Here is a 17,836-nt window from a genome sequence, read left to right as displayed (position 1 = left end):
TCACTTTCTCCACATCCAACACTACCCTTATCTAGGCAGTTTTTGGAAGAGTTGCCTGAGCAAGCATATTTTCCTGCATGTCCATTACACTGCTACTGCTGCCTCCTCCCGCCACACACACATAGACGTGTGCACACATGCCTTTCCCTGCTGGGAGCCAGCAGAAGTCAACACTAAAGTCACTGCTGCTCCTCCTTAGCCCACCCCTTCCCTGCCTTTTTCTCTGCTTCCTGAAGCCATGAGTAAGGATATCCAACTCCGACATCACTGTAAAGTGCAATGGCCAGGAATGGAGGAGAATGGGAGGAGCGAGAACATGGAAAAAGAGATAAAACGGGAGGCTTAGGTAAGGAGGAGGAAGAGGGGAAACCAAAGAGGTGGCACTTGTCACCAGTGCTGCACTACTCACAACTCCAGTATCCCACAAACTAAGGACGACTCAGGAGAGTAGCTGATGGGATTGATCCCACCCCACCCTCCCATGCTCCACATACATCCCCAGTCCCTCCCCGCGCTCTTCCCCTCTCACTCAAACATCAGACTCAATACTGGAGAGTTTCTCATAAACATGCCCGTTGCTGGAGCCATTGAAAGCCCTGGGGTTTTTGTTGTTAGGCACACAGGGGTTGGACTGGTTCCCTATACAGATGTCCTTCTGGAAACGGGCTGGCACAGCCCCATGAAGGGCTGAGACCACCGGCTTGTTGGTGGTGACAATGGCTCGGAAGTCTGGCCTGGCTTTGGGCCCTCCTGCCACCACAGGCTGCCTGAAGAAATAAGATTTACTGCCGTGGAGCAAGCATTGGTCATCCCCAAAAGTGGGGATGAAAGGGTTTTGGGTGACCCGGTCGGGGTAGAGCGACTTGCTGAGCATGTAGCCCCCACTGCTGCCGGGGTTGTTGTGGTGGTGGTAGCTGGTGGCGGGCACTGAGGACTTGTTGTTGGCAAAGGTGGTCTCACTGGCTGGCATCTCAAACATGTGGGCATAGGGGCTCCCCTCCAAAAAGCGGCCCTTGTCCTTGAGGCTGACGCTGCGGGGGGCCAGGGCTGAGTCATCCTTCTGCAGGTCCACAAAGGTGTCATAGGAGTGCTGCCGGCGGAGTTTGTTGCGGTTCTTCTTCTGCACCTTAGAGGCAGAGTTGGAAGGGCTCTGAGGATATTTGGAGGAGGAGGTGGCACTGGTGGCCACGGGCACAGGGGCAGGCGGCTGGTCCAGCTCTTGGAGCGAGTTGTCCTCACTGATGTCATACAGGTTGCCCGCTTTCTTGCAAGCCTCACAGCGGATGCAGGCCTGGCGTGTGGAGTTCTGCCCCACCGTTGATGGCGTGTAGTTGTGCAGCTTAGAAGGGCAACTGCGGCAGAAATTAGCCCCGGTCCGGTCTTCCCAGTCTAGATTGGTCAGGTTCTTCTCCCACGGCGCTGGGACCCCACTCACAACGCCATGCTTGTGCTCATTGCCTCCACCAAACTCGCCTGAGCCATGCTTGTGATGGGCCCTGTTAGTGCAGGATCCACCCCCTCCTCCTCCCGTGTCGCGCTTAAACTCATCTCCCCGTTCTTTGTAGATATCCGTCAGGTCCACGTGTTCCCAGTGCGGTGAGTTCTCCTTGGTCCGAAACTGATCAAGGTAGAAGTCCCGTAGCCCTTCCTTGTCCCTGAAGTAGCGCTTGTGGTCAGGCGAGCGGGGCGGGCGCCGGCGGTAGGCCAGCTCTATCTCATCGAATTCTCTCCGGGACTTGGCGGAGGCTGGGCGCTTCTTCAAGCTGTCTTTGTACTGCTGCTTCCGCCTCTTGGCTGCATTGCCCTCAATGTTGCCATAGGTGACCGTGTGAGTGGAAATGTCAGAGACATCTGAGCGGATCAGGTCATCGTGGGTCCCACTGCCCCCGTAACGGTCACTCTTGAAGGAGAACTTGCCATAAAGGTCACCCAGCTGGCTGTGCTTGGCAGGGGGTAACCCCAAGTCCAAGGGCTTCTTCCCGATGGAGCGCGACAAGGGCGGGTTGTCACAGTCATAGAGCCCATCAATAGAGCTGGTGCTGCCAATGCTATGGGGGCGGTGGTGGTGATGGTAGTGGTCCTGATACACATTGCTGTCCTTCAGCTGGAGATTGCCAAAGGTCCTTTCCACCTCGCTAATATAGTCACTAAAGAGGTTCTCCTCGCAGGGGGGGTTGTTGTAGGATTTGCAGTCTGAGTGGGTGAAGCTGCGGCGGTGCTCAGAGATATCATAGACAGATGACTCGCGGCGGATAAAGTCCAGGGCACTCTGTGGTGAGCCATTGACCCCTGACAGGTTGGCCATGTTCTTGGCTGTCCGAAGCAGGCGGAGGATGTTGGAATGGGTGTTGTTCATAGTTGCTGTAGGGGAGTTCATTGCTGACTGGCGTTCTTCAATGGCCACGCCATGGATGCAGCTGTAGATACCCTGAAATGAGAGAGAAAGCAAGGAGGTGAGTGGTCCTGCAAAGAATACACAGAGGGGGACCTGAACTGGGAAGCACCCTGTGCATCAAGAGTGTGTTCCTGTAGGATAGTAGGGCCTATCAGCCTTCCATCAGGAAGCACAATCAAATCAAATAGAATCAGATCTGCTCTACCAACCCTTGCTGTTCTGACTCTCCCTCTTGACCCTCACATTTTTCTTTTCCCTCCATTTCTCTTCCTCTGCTTTGTTTCAAGTTGTATCTCCAGGATGCAGGAATGCCTGCTTACATCTGTAAGAGTTATTCAAATCTAGTAGATATAACACAGAATTGCAAATGGGGACAATAATATCCTTGGGAATAAAAGAATCAAGACAAATGATTCTGTGTGGACAAGAGGATGAAAGTCAGTTTCGGCCCTTGAAAATCATCTGGGCATCAGTGAATCAACAAGACAGGAGCTATCTTAAAAAGGGAACAGCTTCATTTGTCATAAACTTAGCTACATTTATCACCAGCGCAGATTAGAAAAGGAAACAGAGAAGGAGCAGAGCTCTTGAATAGGTATTTAGGTATATTGCATCTGACTATTGACTGAGGTACAATAAAATTTTTAATTGCATTCTGTTAAATTTAACAGTGATAACAGGCTCCAAATTGACACCCCTGAAAGCAGAAGTCCTCTATTCAACCTCAAATCAGACAACAGAAGGGCCCAATTCCTCCATGTTCTCCACAAGCTCATTTTACCCATGACTGTCTGTAAGGGCTAATCCCCAGGAACAGAACAAAAGCGGCTCCTTTATCCCCTGACCTGACAAATGGTGCCCGATGATTAATGTCAACTGTGAAATGGACACCATCACATCATGTCATCATGGTTTCTCAGCAGCTAGCAGATGATTAACACTTTTCAGACCTTTCACCAACCTGGCCCAGGTCAAACAGATAAACACAGAATAAAAGAATCTGTTCTTAGCTAAGGGTCACCAAACACAATGCCCCATCTCATCTACAGACCAAACCACATTAGAAACTAACAATATAGAAGAGAGGCTGTGCCCTCGCATTCAAAAGGCTTTGTCATTTCTCTTCAATATGTTTTGCAGCAATTATATACTCCTTGTACCATCAAAGGAAATTCTGCTACAGATGCTGAACTAAAAAATGCCAAGATTTGACCTCACTTCAGAATAGATCAGGAGAAAGAACCAGTGGCTTCAAAGAAGGAAAATAAAGCTCCAAATGGGATACTGCTAGCAACCCTAATAGTGGAAGATGACTCAGGAATGGCTAGAATCTACTTTAAATGTAAATGTTGTACCCTAAGGCAGATTTGCATAAAGCAATTGCTAAGTTTATGTGGTCATCCTCCGTGGAAAGATTTCTGCATAGTTCAGGGCATGGCTTTCAGTTAAGGACTTCTCACTGTCAATGAAGGCACACTTCTAGTTAACAAAAGGTCAGCTGAAAAGCTGCAATTTAGAGGACAATGTAAAACTCCCAAATTTCTAATCATATTATCCATCATTACTTGATTACCTTCTGGGGGTCCCCAAATTTGGCCTCCTCACAACTCGCTTTGGGGTAGCAAGCAGTAACAGTTAACTTGTCCTTTCCTGTGTTTTCATTTCCATGTGCAATTTCCATTTCCTTAACTATAATCCATCAGAGACCAGAGATGTCGCAGAAAAAAACTAACATTTTTTTCAACATTAACAAAGTTGTGCAAAGATGGCACTGTGCAGACTGCCACCTGTGTATTAGACAGTCTTAGTGGATATTTCCATCTCCAGTACCTAGGACTGTCTGTTTGTCCCTGACAGCTAATGGCACTCACCCTGCTGATGGAGAAGACCACACCGGGCTTGCCAGAGCAGACGCCCATGAAGCAGTGGCGGAATTGCCAGTAGAAGAGATGCTCACAGATGAAGGTGATGAGACTGAGGGCCATGGCTGCTCCCAACATGTAGAAGACACCTGCCATGTTATCTATATCCAGCTGGCTGCTCATGACCTCATTCTTCTCATTGTGACAAATGCCAGTGAGCCAGAGAGCTTCCAGCTCCTCCATCTCCCCTAGAATGACAGACAGGTGGAAAGAAACAGGTTAGATAATACTGCAATGGCTGAAGAGCTCAAACATGGGCAGACTGAAAGCAAGAAGCTGATCTAATGTGATTTCCAGTCTCCACGTTCTTTTTCCACATCTGCAACATCCATAAAATATCCTGACTGCCCTTCTGATGGGGGCAAGTGCCATTTGTCACAGGAAAGTCAACAGGATTTTTCCACAGCCTGATATTAGCCATAACAAGCTGTACCAGAGGACAGCTATGACACTTGCTGGATGTCTGCACTAAGATCCTGAAACAGTTGTCCACCAAGAGACTGAAGACCTGGCCTCACAAATTTCCACTTTCATTAAGTCAATGAAGGGAAGAATTAGTGACTGATAGTGATAGACAAAAATTAATAACTTCTAGATGAAAACACTGTATGTTTCCAACTCAAAATCAAAATATTGATTGTTTTCAATCAATTTTTTTTACCATCATATCCATAGCTCATTAAAACCAGGTGCAATGTTCCAAAAATATTTGAGTATTTTTACTTGTTTTTCCTCCCTTCAATTTTGTCCATATTCAACACTTCCCAGGGCTTTGCCCAATCAAAAATTTTACTAATTTGTATCAGCTAGGAGCAAATGTTCTGTACTCTAATTTCATACACCACTTACGACCATTATGGTACTTTCATGAGGGGTGAGAGAGAGGTAAACACACATGCACACACATACTGGGACATTCAGAACAAACTAATTTTGCAGGATAACAAATTGTTTCATGTTGTTAGGAAAGTTAGTTTTCCACATTTTCAATCTCCAGTCCAGTGGCAAGGGGAAAAAATCCATATATTTAAGTAGTTCCATAACAGAGTTTTTGAAGCTTTGTGGAGAACTTATGTCCTTCTCTGAAATAATACATACTAGGCTTTTTAAGAAAGAGAACAACCTATCTGTCAGGTGGCCAATTTTCTGAAGTATGTCCAAGTTATGTTCTTTCCATATTTATAATACCATATGTTATTTTCAGATTTCAGGAGATAAAAAGAATACTTATAAATAAAATAACCTGTGAATTTTATTTATTCATAAAGAAGGAAAATTTTATGTGAAGTGGAAAGACAGGAGCATACTTCCTAAGAATAAATTTCTTTTCCCGTGGACAATTTTTGTTAATAGCAATTTCTATGTAAATTAAGAAGTGAACGGAGTTACTATAATGTTCTAATTAAAATCTCATTCCAAAAGATGCTTTTGAGTCTCAAGTTCTTCTTTGGGGTTTTTTGTTTTGGTTTGGTTTTTTTTTAGGTTTTGGAAAATTTGATCTAGCTCTTTCATCCAAAAATATTTATCCTTTAATTCTGTAAACTCTGCATGGATTGATCCTGTCTAGAGCTATAAAGTATGGAATAACCACAGACAGTCTGGTATAATTAGTGGGTTTGGTCATGGCAAAACCTCAAAGCTAGTGAAAAATTCACACCAGAAATCTTGCTTTTACAAGACATTCTTCACATAAGACGTTTTTCAAACACACAGCTGAGCTTGTTCTATGAAAACTTTAGTGCTTTTGGCACTGCTTTTGATGATACCGCTACCCTGCATCAACAACATGAAAGAAGTGACATCCTCGCATTTTTGGTGTGTTGCCTCTAAAAAAGCCCCATTAATAATTCCACATTTTCAACTCACATCTGAAGCACCAGAGCTAGAAACTTCCATTTCTTGCATGCAAAACTCAGTATTTCTTAGGAAAATTTCAGCACTTCTTTTTCTTGTCACTTACCATCTCCAAAAAGCTGTAGAATCGCAAGATCAACCTGGCGCTTCCAGCCTGAGTCCTTTTGGATGGCAATGCCATAGCCAGTGGAGGCAAACACTTTTCCACTCCCAATCGTCACCAGCTTGCAGCCTTCATCTCTGCCAGCCATGTAGTTTAGCACTGCTGCATCATAAATGAAAGCATCCAACTTCCTGCACAGATGCAAGAAACAAGAACGTATAGTACAGAAAACATAAAAACTGTATGAAATCAAAGGTGGTTTTAGTCAGCTAAGGAAGAAATTAATCTCTTTCAGATGGACTGCAATATGTTATGTAGAATCATAGAAAGGTTTGTGTTGGAAAGGATCTTAAAGACCATCTAGTTCCACTCACCATGACATGGGCGGGAACACCTTCCACAAGACCAGGTTGCTCAGGGCCCTATCCAGCCTGGCCTCACTCTTAGGGATGGGGCTACCACAACTTCATCACCACACAGTAAAATGCCTCACCACCATCATGCAAAATCTTTTTTTTCCTAATATCTAATCTATCTAATCTTTCAGAGAAACCATTCCCCTTTGTCCTGTCACTAAATGCATTTATAAAAAGTTTCTCTCCAGGTGTCTTGTAGGTTCCCCTCAGGAAGGTCACAGTTAGGTCACCCTAAACCCTTCTCTTCTGAGCAATCCCAGTTCTTTCAGCCTTTCCTTGTGGGAGAGGTGCTCTACCCTTTTAATCATCTTGGTGGCCTCCTCTGGACATGCTCTTACAGGTCCATGTCCTTCCTGTGCTGGGGACCCCAGAGCTGGATGCAGCACTGCAGGTGGGGTCCCACCATAGCGGAGCAGAGGGACAGAATCGCCTCCCTCATCCTGCTGCCCACCCTGCCTTGGATGCAGCCCAGGAAACAATTTGCTTTCAGTGAATACACATTTCTGGGTTGTATCCAGCCTCTTGTCCACCTGCACTCCCAAGTCCTTGGCAAAGCTGCTCTTGATCCCTTCATCCCCCAGCCAGTGTTCATATCAGGGATTGCTCTGACCCCAGTGCAGCACCTTGCACTTGGTCTTGTTAAACCTCTCCAGGTCCCTCTGGATGTTGTACCCAACCTTCAGGTGTCATCTTCACCTTCACCGTAGCTGAATAAAATCTAAGCCTAAAGCTGTCTTAGAGGTGAATCTGGGTTATGAATGAGGATCATCTATTTATTTCTGACTATTTGGTAACCGCAATTTCTTATTTTAAAGAAAATTTGGAATACAAACATACAGCAAGATAAATGAAGAGGAAGTCAAGCGGATCTTTATGCCAAAGAATAGCTTATATTTCTGTACTGACATCTCAAAAGAATCTAAAATGCCTTATAAAATGTATCAATATTAGATAGCAAAGTAGGTCTTGAAGTAGGGAAAGTATTTTCTCCAATTCAAGTGCTGGCATGACTCAGATGAGAAAAATGTATTTTTTTTCAAGTCAAATACGGTCAGGACATTATGTTTAACCCCTCAGTTACTGTGAAAAGTACTACCAGATCTTTACCAATGTCAGCTGGCCACAACAGCAGCTTTAAGGTTTACCATGCCGAATTGGTTATTGTTAGAGAATATTGAGCTGAAAATCACAACAAAAATTCTGTATCAACACACAGAAATCCCCATTATGGGCTGTGCAGAGAGCACAAGAGCCTGATGAGAGCCTTTTCAAACAGCAACAAATTGATTTGGATCTGGGGGGCAGTCTCCTGAGGCTGCATCTCCCACAAACCCAAAGATGATGAGTAAATCCTTCTACTAGACCTGAAATGAAATATTTTCTGATAAATGACCTAAGACCTTCCAGTTGCACATTCTCTCTCACATATTATGTTTACAATACACCTCCTGCACATATATTACAGTATGGTGATTATCTCAGTTCAAGTGCTTATCTGTGAGGAAGTCTGTCCAAGGGTGAATATGAAGCCAGGTTGACATCTATCACAAGTGATGAGCTCTATTTCATCCATATATTTCCAGGACAGTGCATATGTATTTCCTGAATGATGACTATCCTGGCAAATATACCTTCCCAGGATGACATCCAACAATGGTACAACCATTTGTAATGGGCTGTGGGCCTCTGTACCTGGCAATCAGGTTTAGGAATATTCAGTCAATCTAGTAATTAAATTGGCTAAACATCTTAATTTGTGCTTTGGAACGAACTTTCTCATAAGAGTGCAACATGAGTGTTAAGCAAAAATGTTTTTTGTTCGCTGGGGCTCTGATAACCAAAATGGTCAGTTCTGAGAGGAGGTCTTTAATTACAAAGGACAAAGGCTTGCAAAATGTCATTTTGAGTTAGGTCCTTTGCAGATTCACTGTTATTAAAATAGGATGAGCTATTCAACCATGCTTTTTGCTAATGATTTTTCCCATGTCTCCAAAATTACCCAAAGAAATGCTTAGATTTTTTATACTTTCATATTATTCAAATAATGTTTTGTTTAGCCCTTGATACTAAAACATTCCAGAGAGCAGGCTACTTCCAAACTATTTGCTTCAAACCTACCTTCCATTACATTATATTAGCTGGTGATACACTGGGGTGGGATTAGTCTGACAGCTTCCTGATTAACATAATCTTTTATACACAGAAGGAGGGAAAACAAAGGAATTTCCAGATGACAATATAAATGATCTGAAAAAAACCTTTGTCCACAGAGACCTGTAAGCTTTTCTTCTGTATGTGTAAAAAGCCATCAGCATGAAACATCTTGATGAAGCAAGGTCTTTGGGACCAATGTACACATGGATTATGTACACAAGGATACACTAGATCCTCTTTTTCTTTTTTTTTTTTTTTTGTTTAATTCTTATAAACACAGCAAAACCAGACACTCTTATGCAGATGTCAATAGAAAAACCTGGCAAAAAGAACCACAGAGTCACTCTCCTGTGCTACTGTGCTATGTGTGGTCTTGCTATACTTTTAACCATGGAATGATAATAGAAGCTTATTTTTCAAACCCTAAAAAGTAAATATTCCAGACAAGCATGCAAAAAGTCAGGTTTCTGCAGTGAGAAAGCATGTAAGAAAGCCTCACCCAGTCTTCAGCGAGAACAGTGCATCGTCCACCCCCCTCTGATTGAACTTCACCATGTAGCTGTGCATTTCAGGGTAGTTGTTGCGAATGTTCCTTTCCGTGCTGCCATTGGGAACTGTCCCGAAGCGGAAAGGGGGTGAGAAGTCATTTGGTTTCTGGAACTGAGGAGACAGAAAAAGGAATATTTCTCACAGTCTTTTAGATTGAAGCAGTCATCTGGTTGGGAGAACACCAGAAGGCTGATCTGATTTTATTTTACTATCAGGTAGAAAACATAACTGAGAAGATATTTTATTTCACTGTTTTCAAACATGAATGTCTCCTGTTAATGCCTAAGAAACAAGAAATAAATCTAAGCAAGCTGTTCTTTTTCTTTACTCTGAATTAAGTGCATTAAATAGTCAGTGATCAGAGATTAAACAGGAGGTTAGATAAAAGGAAAGAGGAAAGGGAAAATGTAACAGTGGTGCTGGAACACAGTCAAGAAACAGTTTCCAATAAAGTCTATGTGATGTGCTTTTTATCCACAAACTGTCATTTAGTTCCTAAGAAGTATCCTTTTCAGCACTGTGGATGCCTTTACACTTCCTGGTTCTGACAGAAGTAGGAAAGTAATTAATGAGAAAAGATGCCTCTCAGCACACCTCACACCCACTTCACCAAACAAATGATCAGCTTTCAAAGTTTTGGGCAAATGTCCCAAATAAAAATGCTGTTAAGTGGCTGCAAGTCACTAGTAACATTTGAAGCCCAGAACAGAGCTGGCAGAACACTCCAAAGCTTTTGCTGCTCAGAAGAAATACATTCATCATAACATTCCCCCACGGCTGCAAGCCTGTGAGATTTTATATGCCACTTGCTTAACTCAAGTCATAATCAATGCTTTCTGGGATTTTACGAGGAGTAAAATTTAGACTGTCAATTATCAAGACTGCTTAAAACCCCTAGAACCAGCAGATGAGAAGGAGCACAGAACTATAAACCAGGAACTGAATAAGCAGTAAAGAAAAAGATGCAAAGGTAGGTTAAATGGAAGGAAGCCTCCTCCTCTCTGGCTATATCGAGCAGTAGCTTGCCTGGCGTTATTTCTTGACTCCCAACTGTGACTGTGTATTTCTGTGATCCTGAGAAGCCACATGCTAATGGTCAGACCAAAACCACTTTACAGCAGGAGTACACCTGGTACATGAATACGTGCTGTCATTCACTGCCACCTTCTACAGGGCTCCAATCTACAGATAGTTCTAGCTTAAAACACATGCCAGATGAGCCTTGCTCTTGAGCTCTGCTTAAAGCCATTTTGTAACTTGGTCAACTCAGCTGAGGAGGCCAGAGCCCCTAAAAAAGTGCACTTCGCTCACAACACCTCAGCCATGAGGACAGCCAGAAGCTGGGTCTGTGGATAGGTGAACACACTGTTCACCTGTTCCTGTGTACCAGTCAACTCACCTCTCCAGTTTGGATGGCTAACATGGGCTAACTTGTATGTGCATAGGAGTGTGTGAGAGAGAACACATATCCTACTGCTTTAAGCCAATAAAAAACATTGGGGGTGTTTTTCTGAACTCAGGTTAGTGCATCACCAACAAAACAGAAGTTTCATATAGCATAAAACAGACAGTAAGGTGTCTCTCAGAACTTTGTCACACCCTCTAGGGAGGAAGACAAACTCACAGCTATCAAAGACTGTAATGAAAGCAAACTTTGATGGGAGAAAAATCACTGCAGCATGCTAAAATTATTCTTTTTTACTAAGCTGATTAAAGCAGCAGCCTAGGGGACCCATCACAAGGAGGGCACTGCCATGCCAGACACAAAGAAACAGAGTCTCTCCCCTGACATGCTAAACCAGGAGATTGCAGTGTGGGCAACTTGCTTTTCCAGAGGCTGCAGAACCCCACCGTGAAGGCATTCAGGGCATTCCCATTCCCACAGAGCCCTCCAACAGAGTACAGTCAACAGGAGAAACATCAGGCAGACCCGACCAACATTTGTGTGACTGAGTTTTGGCATGTCCATTTTATACCTCCACCCTCCATTCCCAGTGACACAATCTCTACTTTTGTCTGCTTCCATCATGATGCCTACAAACTGGAGTAAGAAGGATTACGAAGTCAGGCATTTCCCTGTGATAAGGGATATAATCCCAGCTCTGAACTATCTTTTGTCCCCACTCTGTTCCAGAGCCCATAATAGAAGCCACAGGTGAAAGGCTCCAGATTTCATTTTTAAGCTCCTGGGCAATCAATAAATAAATGGAAACATTTCTCTTGTAAGAAATTACTGTTTCTGGCAACTGGAAAAGCACATTTCTAGAAAAAGAAGTCAGGTTGATGACTTCTTCAAATTCACATAATACTCATTCAACTAACCAATCCTTACCTTCTGCTCATTCCTTAATCAGAACAGATCTTCAAATGCTAATTACTCTCCAGACACCAACATGCACACACACTTCAGCAATAGCTTGGTGAACAACAAGACAGGAAACAAATATGAAAGGATCCATATGGGGCCCACACCAGACAATTTTAGCTTGAGTACCCATGAGGAACACAGATCCCCAGCTAACCTAGCTTAATGTTTCCAAAGTGGAAAGTAACCAATGTCCAGCTGACTCCACAGTCAATGCAGCCAGAGATAAAGAGCTACTCCTCCATATCTGCGAAGTAATAGTAAAACATGCATGCAGCTTTCTTATAGGTGATAGCAGTTCAAAAATCCCCATGTGTGTTTCTTGGCAGTAAGTGGGCACAGCACAGCCCAGGGCTGAAGTGATCTCCAGTGAGCACTCCAGAGTCAAAAACTATAGCATCATTCTTCACTTACTTCTGTCCCACACAGCTCATACTGAGGGAACAAGAAGACATGTGAGCCTTCCCCAAAAGTTCATGGGACAGATGGGAAAGGAGTGTGTCCTCTTCTGCCAACACTGTAGAGGAATGTGTGGAGGAACTGGAGGTGATCCATAAGGAGGAAAGTTGACAGATTGTCAAAGAGTTCTATAAGAAAAGCCACTTGTTTGATTGCTCCCAGGGGCTGAGACTATGGGCCTGGATCATAAGTATCATTCCCAGGGAAGCAGCACTCTTTGGCACAGACAGATGGGTCTATGAGGAGTCTGAGACATGAGGGAGGAGCTGATGCACAATGCAGGGGCCGTTACATGGAGGAAGCCTGTGCAGAGGTAATCTCAATGCTGCAGTGAACAGTGACAAAGGAATTAACCACAGATATGGACAGAAATGGTCAGAAATGTAGATCAATGAGAGAACTGTCCCATTATTTAATGCAAATATTTCTCCTGTCAGAGCCCTAAGTCACATCTACTCCACTCCAGGCATCTGTGGAGTCCTGTGAGGTTCTGACAAAAAAAATGTGGTGGTAATAGGGGAAGGGAAGATAAGCAACTACATCAGTTGCTCAGAAAACCCAGCTGTACAGGGTCTACAGTTGTAGGAGCCCACATTACACTTGCCTGTAGCAGGAGACCTTTCCTGTTGCCCAGCTCTACCTACCGCAAGGGGTGACTGCTTGTGAGGGAACCAGCAGGGCTCAGCCACAGTCCTGTACCCAAAGAGCCCCAGGCAGTGATGTACCCTACTTGCATCCTCCCACTTATTCACCATGGAACCTCTGTTGTGAAATGCTCCCCTTTTATGCACACAAGGTGATGTGCACATCCTCTCACCCGTGAAAGAAGCCCCACTTGCTTCACATCAATTGTGAAGGTGGATGCTAGAGATGGGGGCAGAAAGCAGACACCTAGGATGCCTGGAGTGGCTCTGGGATATGAGATATCTGTGCTCAGAGCCCAGTGGCTGCCTGCCTCTTCAACTCCTCATTCCACAAACTGAAATCAAGGAGCATTAAGTGCAAAGCAGACCCCGGCTTTGGAAAAGTAACCTCTCAGAGTCAGAGAGCAGAAATCTTCCTTCTCTGGAGAGCAATAAACACACAGGCTGGGAGCTGTTAGCACATTGAGGGGGGAGAGAGCTCCTTTGCCACTCCCCTCCACATCTCGCCATGAGAGCTGTTGACAGCAGCAGTGAAAGCGGGTTTAAGTGACTCGGCTGGCAGAGCTGTTTCATTAGCAATTTGGAGCCATGCCGTGCAGAAAGCAGCATTGTTCTCAGATGTTCGGATATCAATCTGCATAATGAAACAGGTGATAGGAGCTCTTCCCATTCATGCAGCAGCAATTGGAGAGGATTTAGAGATGAGGGGAAGGGGTTATGTCTAATTGGCCACAATTAATTTGATGAGAATTTTTTTTTTCAATATATTATCTATCACCGAATGGATCCTACAGAAAAGCACATCTGCACTTATTTATCTGCCTGATGTAGGCCCTGTTTACACTGTAAAGTGTTTGCCAATAGCATTGAAAGCAGTTTCCCAAACTCAGCAAGCTCTTGCAACAAAAAGGCTCTTTTTTATCAGCCGATCTACTTTTACACTGCTTAAAAAACCCCAAATCAATCCACTGCTGAATAACATAATCAGCTGGCAGAACGTGGTGCAAGGGTGGGTGCGTGGGTGTAGTGTTTTACCCTTATACAGCTCCTCTGGGATGGCTCCTCACACTTTTTAAGGCCCAGATGACCAGTTAAAGTTTTCTACCGCAGGAAGCTCTGACCGATCAAAGAGCCACAAATTCAGCTCCTCTGCTACCTGCAAGTCCTAAAGAGCTTAAGTCCATGTTAGATACTTTGAGCTCACTTCATTTACCCAAAAGTAAGTGCCAAGCTGAGATGCGTAGGGAATTTCACCCTGGGAACAGGTCTCTCATAGCCCCTGTGTCAAATTTTCCCACCACCTGAGGGTAGTCTGGACACTCCAGTACACCTACAATAGCTCAAGACATCTACGTTGGCCCAGACAAATCTAGCCACTGAGCCATTCAGTCCTCAGGATATCTTCTCCCATCAAAAGCACAGAGAGCCAACCACTGTGGGTAGCAAGAAGCCTGAAGTGCCCACCACCCTCCTGATGTATAACCTCTTTGCATTGCCCAAATGTCCTTGATTCTCTCCTCTTGTTCTGGTTCAGCTCCATGTCACTGCACTCAGCTTGCACCTTTCTTCATTGCCTGAAAATCCAACCAGGCTGTTTGCATAGGAGCTTCCTTCAGAACCTTAAAAACTGAAGAGTGGGTCAGTGGTTTTCAAGTATAACTCTGAGGAAGCTCTATGCCTGTACTTAAGTCCTGATAGGCTACACATGTCCACAGCAGCATGTCTAGCCCTAGCTGCCTTCTATGTCCTCTGTTTCAGCCAGGAAATTAATTCCTTCACAGCTAATCAATGACTCTCAAAGATAAAAAGCTTGTTTTTTTCTTATTCCCAAAATATATAATTTTTGTCCCCAAGCTGCACCACAAACAATGCCACAGAATCACAAACCTGGATTTGACCCTGAGAAGATGCCTTTTCCACTTCTGTCTCTCTGGTGAGTCTCTCCTGGACATCACCATTCCTGACAGCTCTTAATCCAGCCCACTGTGGAAGATGGCTGATGCGGGAGACTCCTCCATTCCCTGGACAATGCCCACCAGAGCTTTACTACTGGAAAGCTCTTCTAAGTATTTGAACTAAAGCCTTCCAGCTGCAAATACAACTGCAATATTTTCTGTTATCCATGGACAGGGAAATACAAATAGTTTCTTCTCTGAAGGTGCATTTTATGTTTTTGAAAACCACTGCTGCTCCTTCTCCATGTTCTTTTACTGCAGCTAAAGAAGCCCAGTTTAATCTTCAGTCTTTCTTTGCAAGCTGTATTATATGGACCTGCAACCATTCTTGCATCCTTTTGCTGTATCCTACAGGTCTTTCCTTGACTTATCTTTGGTTGGTGAACACGCTTTCCACCATATCAAGAACAGTCTGATCAAGACCCAAAGATACTGAGAGAATACTACAGTAAAAAAGCTTGCAGTTAGGCAACACAAACAATGCTAGTGAAACTCCATGCTCATAATTACTCTTCTCAGGGCCTCTCTATGATATATCATGTTTTGTCTGTTCTTCATTTTCAGCTTGCAAGCTCTTCAAAGCTGCAACTCTGCCCTGATCTCCATTCAGGTAGTGATCAGTTTGTTTCTGAAATGTCAATCATCACTGCCAGCACCACATTCAGGGTTTTTACTGTGTTCTTTTCTTTATGCAGCTTGGATTGCGCACGCAGGCACATCCACAAACCCATGCCTCCAGTCACCTGTCCTGGCAGAGGAGGAGTTATACAGATTTTGAGCACAGAACTTGCTACTGTTGATGGCATGGTGCTGTAGACACTTTAAAATCGACAAAATTGCATCCCAGCTAGGAGCGTGCCAGCTGTGCCAGCCCAACAGCATAGGAGAAAATCACACTGCAAACCTAAATCTTAGCACTGGTACAGGCCTGTGAGGAGAGCAGACTAAAGTGACTGCTGCTCGTTCTCTATTATTAATGACTCTCTTGTACAGATACTTCTTGAGATTCATTCCTAAAGCATTCCTCTCCCCTCTGCACAGTCATGTAATTTTGACATTACAGACGTTTTTTATTTCAAAGATGGAACTCTCAGCCATTTCTAAGTGACTAAGTTTTCAGATCATCCTTTTACCCTAGCTCTTTTTAGTTCCCTCCTGCATTCCCTCACAATAACATTCTCTGCCTCCTCAGCAGTGGCTGGGACTCCTCACAGTTCTGAGTCCAGCTTCCACATCAACTTTTCTTGAAACCCCAGTTTCTTGTCTTCACCAGTCAAACAACACGTCTTGATTTGTAATCAAACAAAAAAAGGAAGCTAAAATAAGGGGGACTGAACAGCACCAAATCCATTATGTCGATTTTGGGAGGACATAAAATTACATTGTACTCCCTCAGACTTTGACTTTGTGGTTTATCTTATTATTCAGTACCCAGTGATGTTTCAAATTCTCTGTCTTGCTTTGCATAGCGCTTTCACCCATGAATTTCTCTAGATAAGTCCAAGAAAGGAGTTATCAGTTAGTGCAGCTGACTGCAGTGAAGTTGGGAAAGAATTCGATTAAAGTCCCTTTTGAAGGAAGACATAGTGTGGGTCAGACCCACAAACAAGAAAGAAAAATGTCTATGAATGTCTGTTGGTGAAATATGGACACGTGTGGGTCAGGAAAGGGAACAGAGCAACCTAGTGACAATGCAGAGGTGAGGGGGGCAGGTGAAAGCAAAAGAAAAGAGTTCAAATATAGCAACTTTAAAAATAGTTGTCCTTGCAAAATAACTGAGATGAAAGCAGAGATCCAATTGGTGGAAGAAGTTTCCATCACATGCAGTTATTGCCAGAGCAGTGCACACAGAGGATTGTGCAGCCTCTCTGCAAGCTGGATTGCTGTGTACAGACCTGCTCTGTGCCTCTTCTGCACAGAGCTGGAGACTGAAAACCTTGGGCAGTGCAGGGTCACCCCAAACAGACCACATGTCGGGGATCCCGCCTCTTCCATTCCCTACTCATGCCTGCTGCCACCACACTGCCTTTCTGCTGAGGTTAACAACTTCAGATGCACCAGGTCTGAGGGGGCCTCTTCAGGATCCAACCACCATGTACAAACAGAGTCCACTCACCTCCAGCACACCAGAATTCTGCTGGGTCAGCCAAGTATTGTACTTGTATTATTCTGTATTATATCTGCACAATGCTCAAGTATTATTGAGCATTGTACAGATCTGGGGCAGTTTCTCCATCCAACAGGTAATACTAAAGCCTTAAATATTCCTCAGGACACATCTGGCAGTTTATAGGCTTCAAGTCACTGTTAGGCGTCCCTCAAGCTTGACCAGAAATCTGCAGTGGAATCACTGAGCTTCACCAGTCAGAACCAAAAGCTGCTTGCACAGCTCAAGTGGTAGTATGTATAATATCTGAACACCACAGTCATATCTGTTGCAATGAAGGGTGCTATGATATCATAGCTACAGTACACTTAACTTTTGGTTGTGTGAATGTAGAGGATGGAGATCACCTGTTTATCCAGCATCAATCATGCCATGTATTTAATTCTTGAAAGTTAAGCTTCCTTGGAAGCTAAACACAGCAGGACAAAAGGTATCTACTGAATAATCCCAGGCAAACACAAAAGAGAAATTCCTGAGGCAGAAAGATGCCACTTACTACACTCATGTTAATATCATTAGGAGTGTAGATGTTCATTCAGAGGAAGAAAATTAACTGATTAAAAAGACCTTGAGAGGAGAGGTGACAGCTAAGTACAGAGGAATTTGAAACCTGCTTTGTTTGCACATGAGACAGCTGGTTAACAAATTATGAAACACTCTGAGAAATTCAGAGGATATAGTTTGATGGGGGAGCAATTCCATTTTTCAGCCATTTTCACTAACAAAGGAAGGTAAGATCCTCCTGTCTTCTGAGTACTAACAGTAGCCAAACTACTATTGTGTGGGTACTATCCACTGGGCAGCAGGGTAAAACCTTGCACAAGCCTGGCAAACCTCCAAAAGACTTCACAGG

The 17,836-nt window shown here is 44.0% G+C and overlaps 1 protein-coding gene across 1 annotated transcript in view; it reads right to left on the bottom strand.

The window, feature by feature from the left end:
* Positions 1–529: 529 nt before the first annotated feature.
* Positions 530–17,836, bottom strand: part of GRIN2B (glutamate ionotropic receptor NMDA type subunit 2B) — a 206,069-nt gene continuing 188,762 nt past the window's right edge. The window contains exons 10-13 of the mRNA XM_005527703.2: positions 9,344–9,504; positions 6,278–6,465; positions 4,267–4,505; positions 530–2,428 (exon numbers count right to left, since the gene is read on the bottom strand). Of these exons, the coding sequence (XP_005527760.1) occupies positions 530–2,428; positions 4,267–4,505; positions 6,278–6,465; positions 9,344–9,504 (2,487 nt within the window). The remainder of the gene's footprint in view (positions 2,429–4,266; positions 4,506–6,277; positions 6,466–9,343; positions 9,505–17,836) is intronic.

This window comes from Pseudopodoces humilis, chromosome 5 (assembly GCF_049639895.1).
Source record: "Pseudopodoces humilis isolate 2021_Gansu_Grassland_sample_001 chromosome 5, ASM4963989v1, whole genome shotgun sequence".
In the NCBI taxonomy this organism is placed as follows: domain Eukaryota; kingdom Metazoa; phylum Chordata; class Aves; order Passeriformes; family Paridae; genus Pseudopodoces; species Pseudopodoces humilis.
Note: the sequence above shows the minus strand (reverse complement) of the source record. Positions and strands in the feature narration are given on the sequence as shown.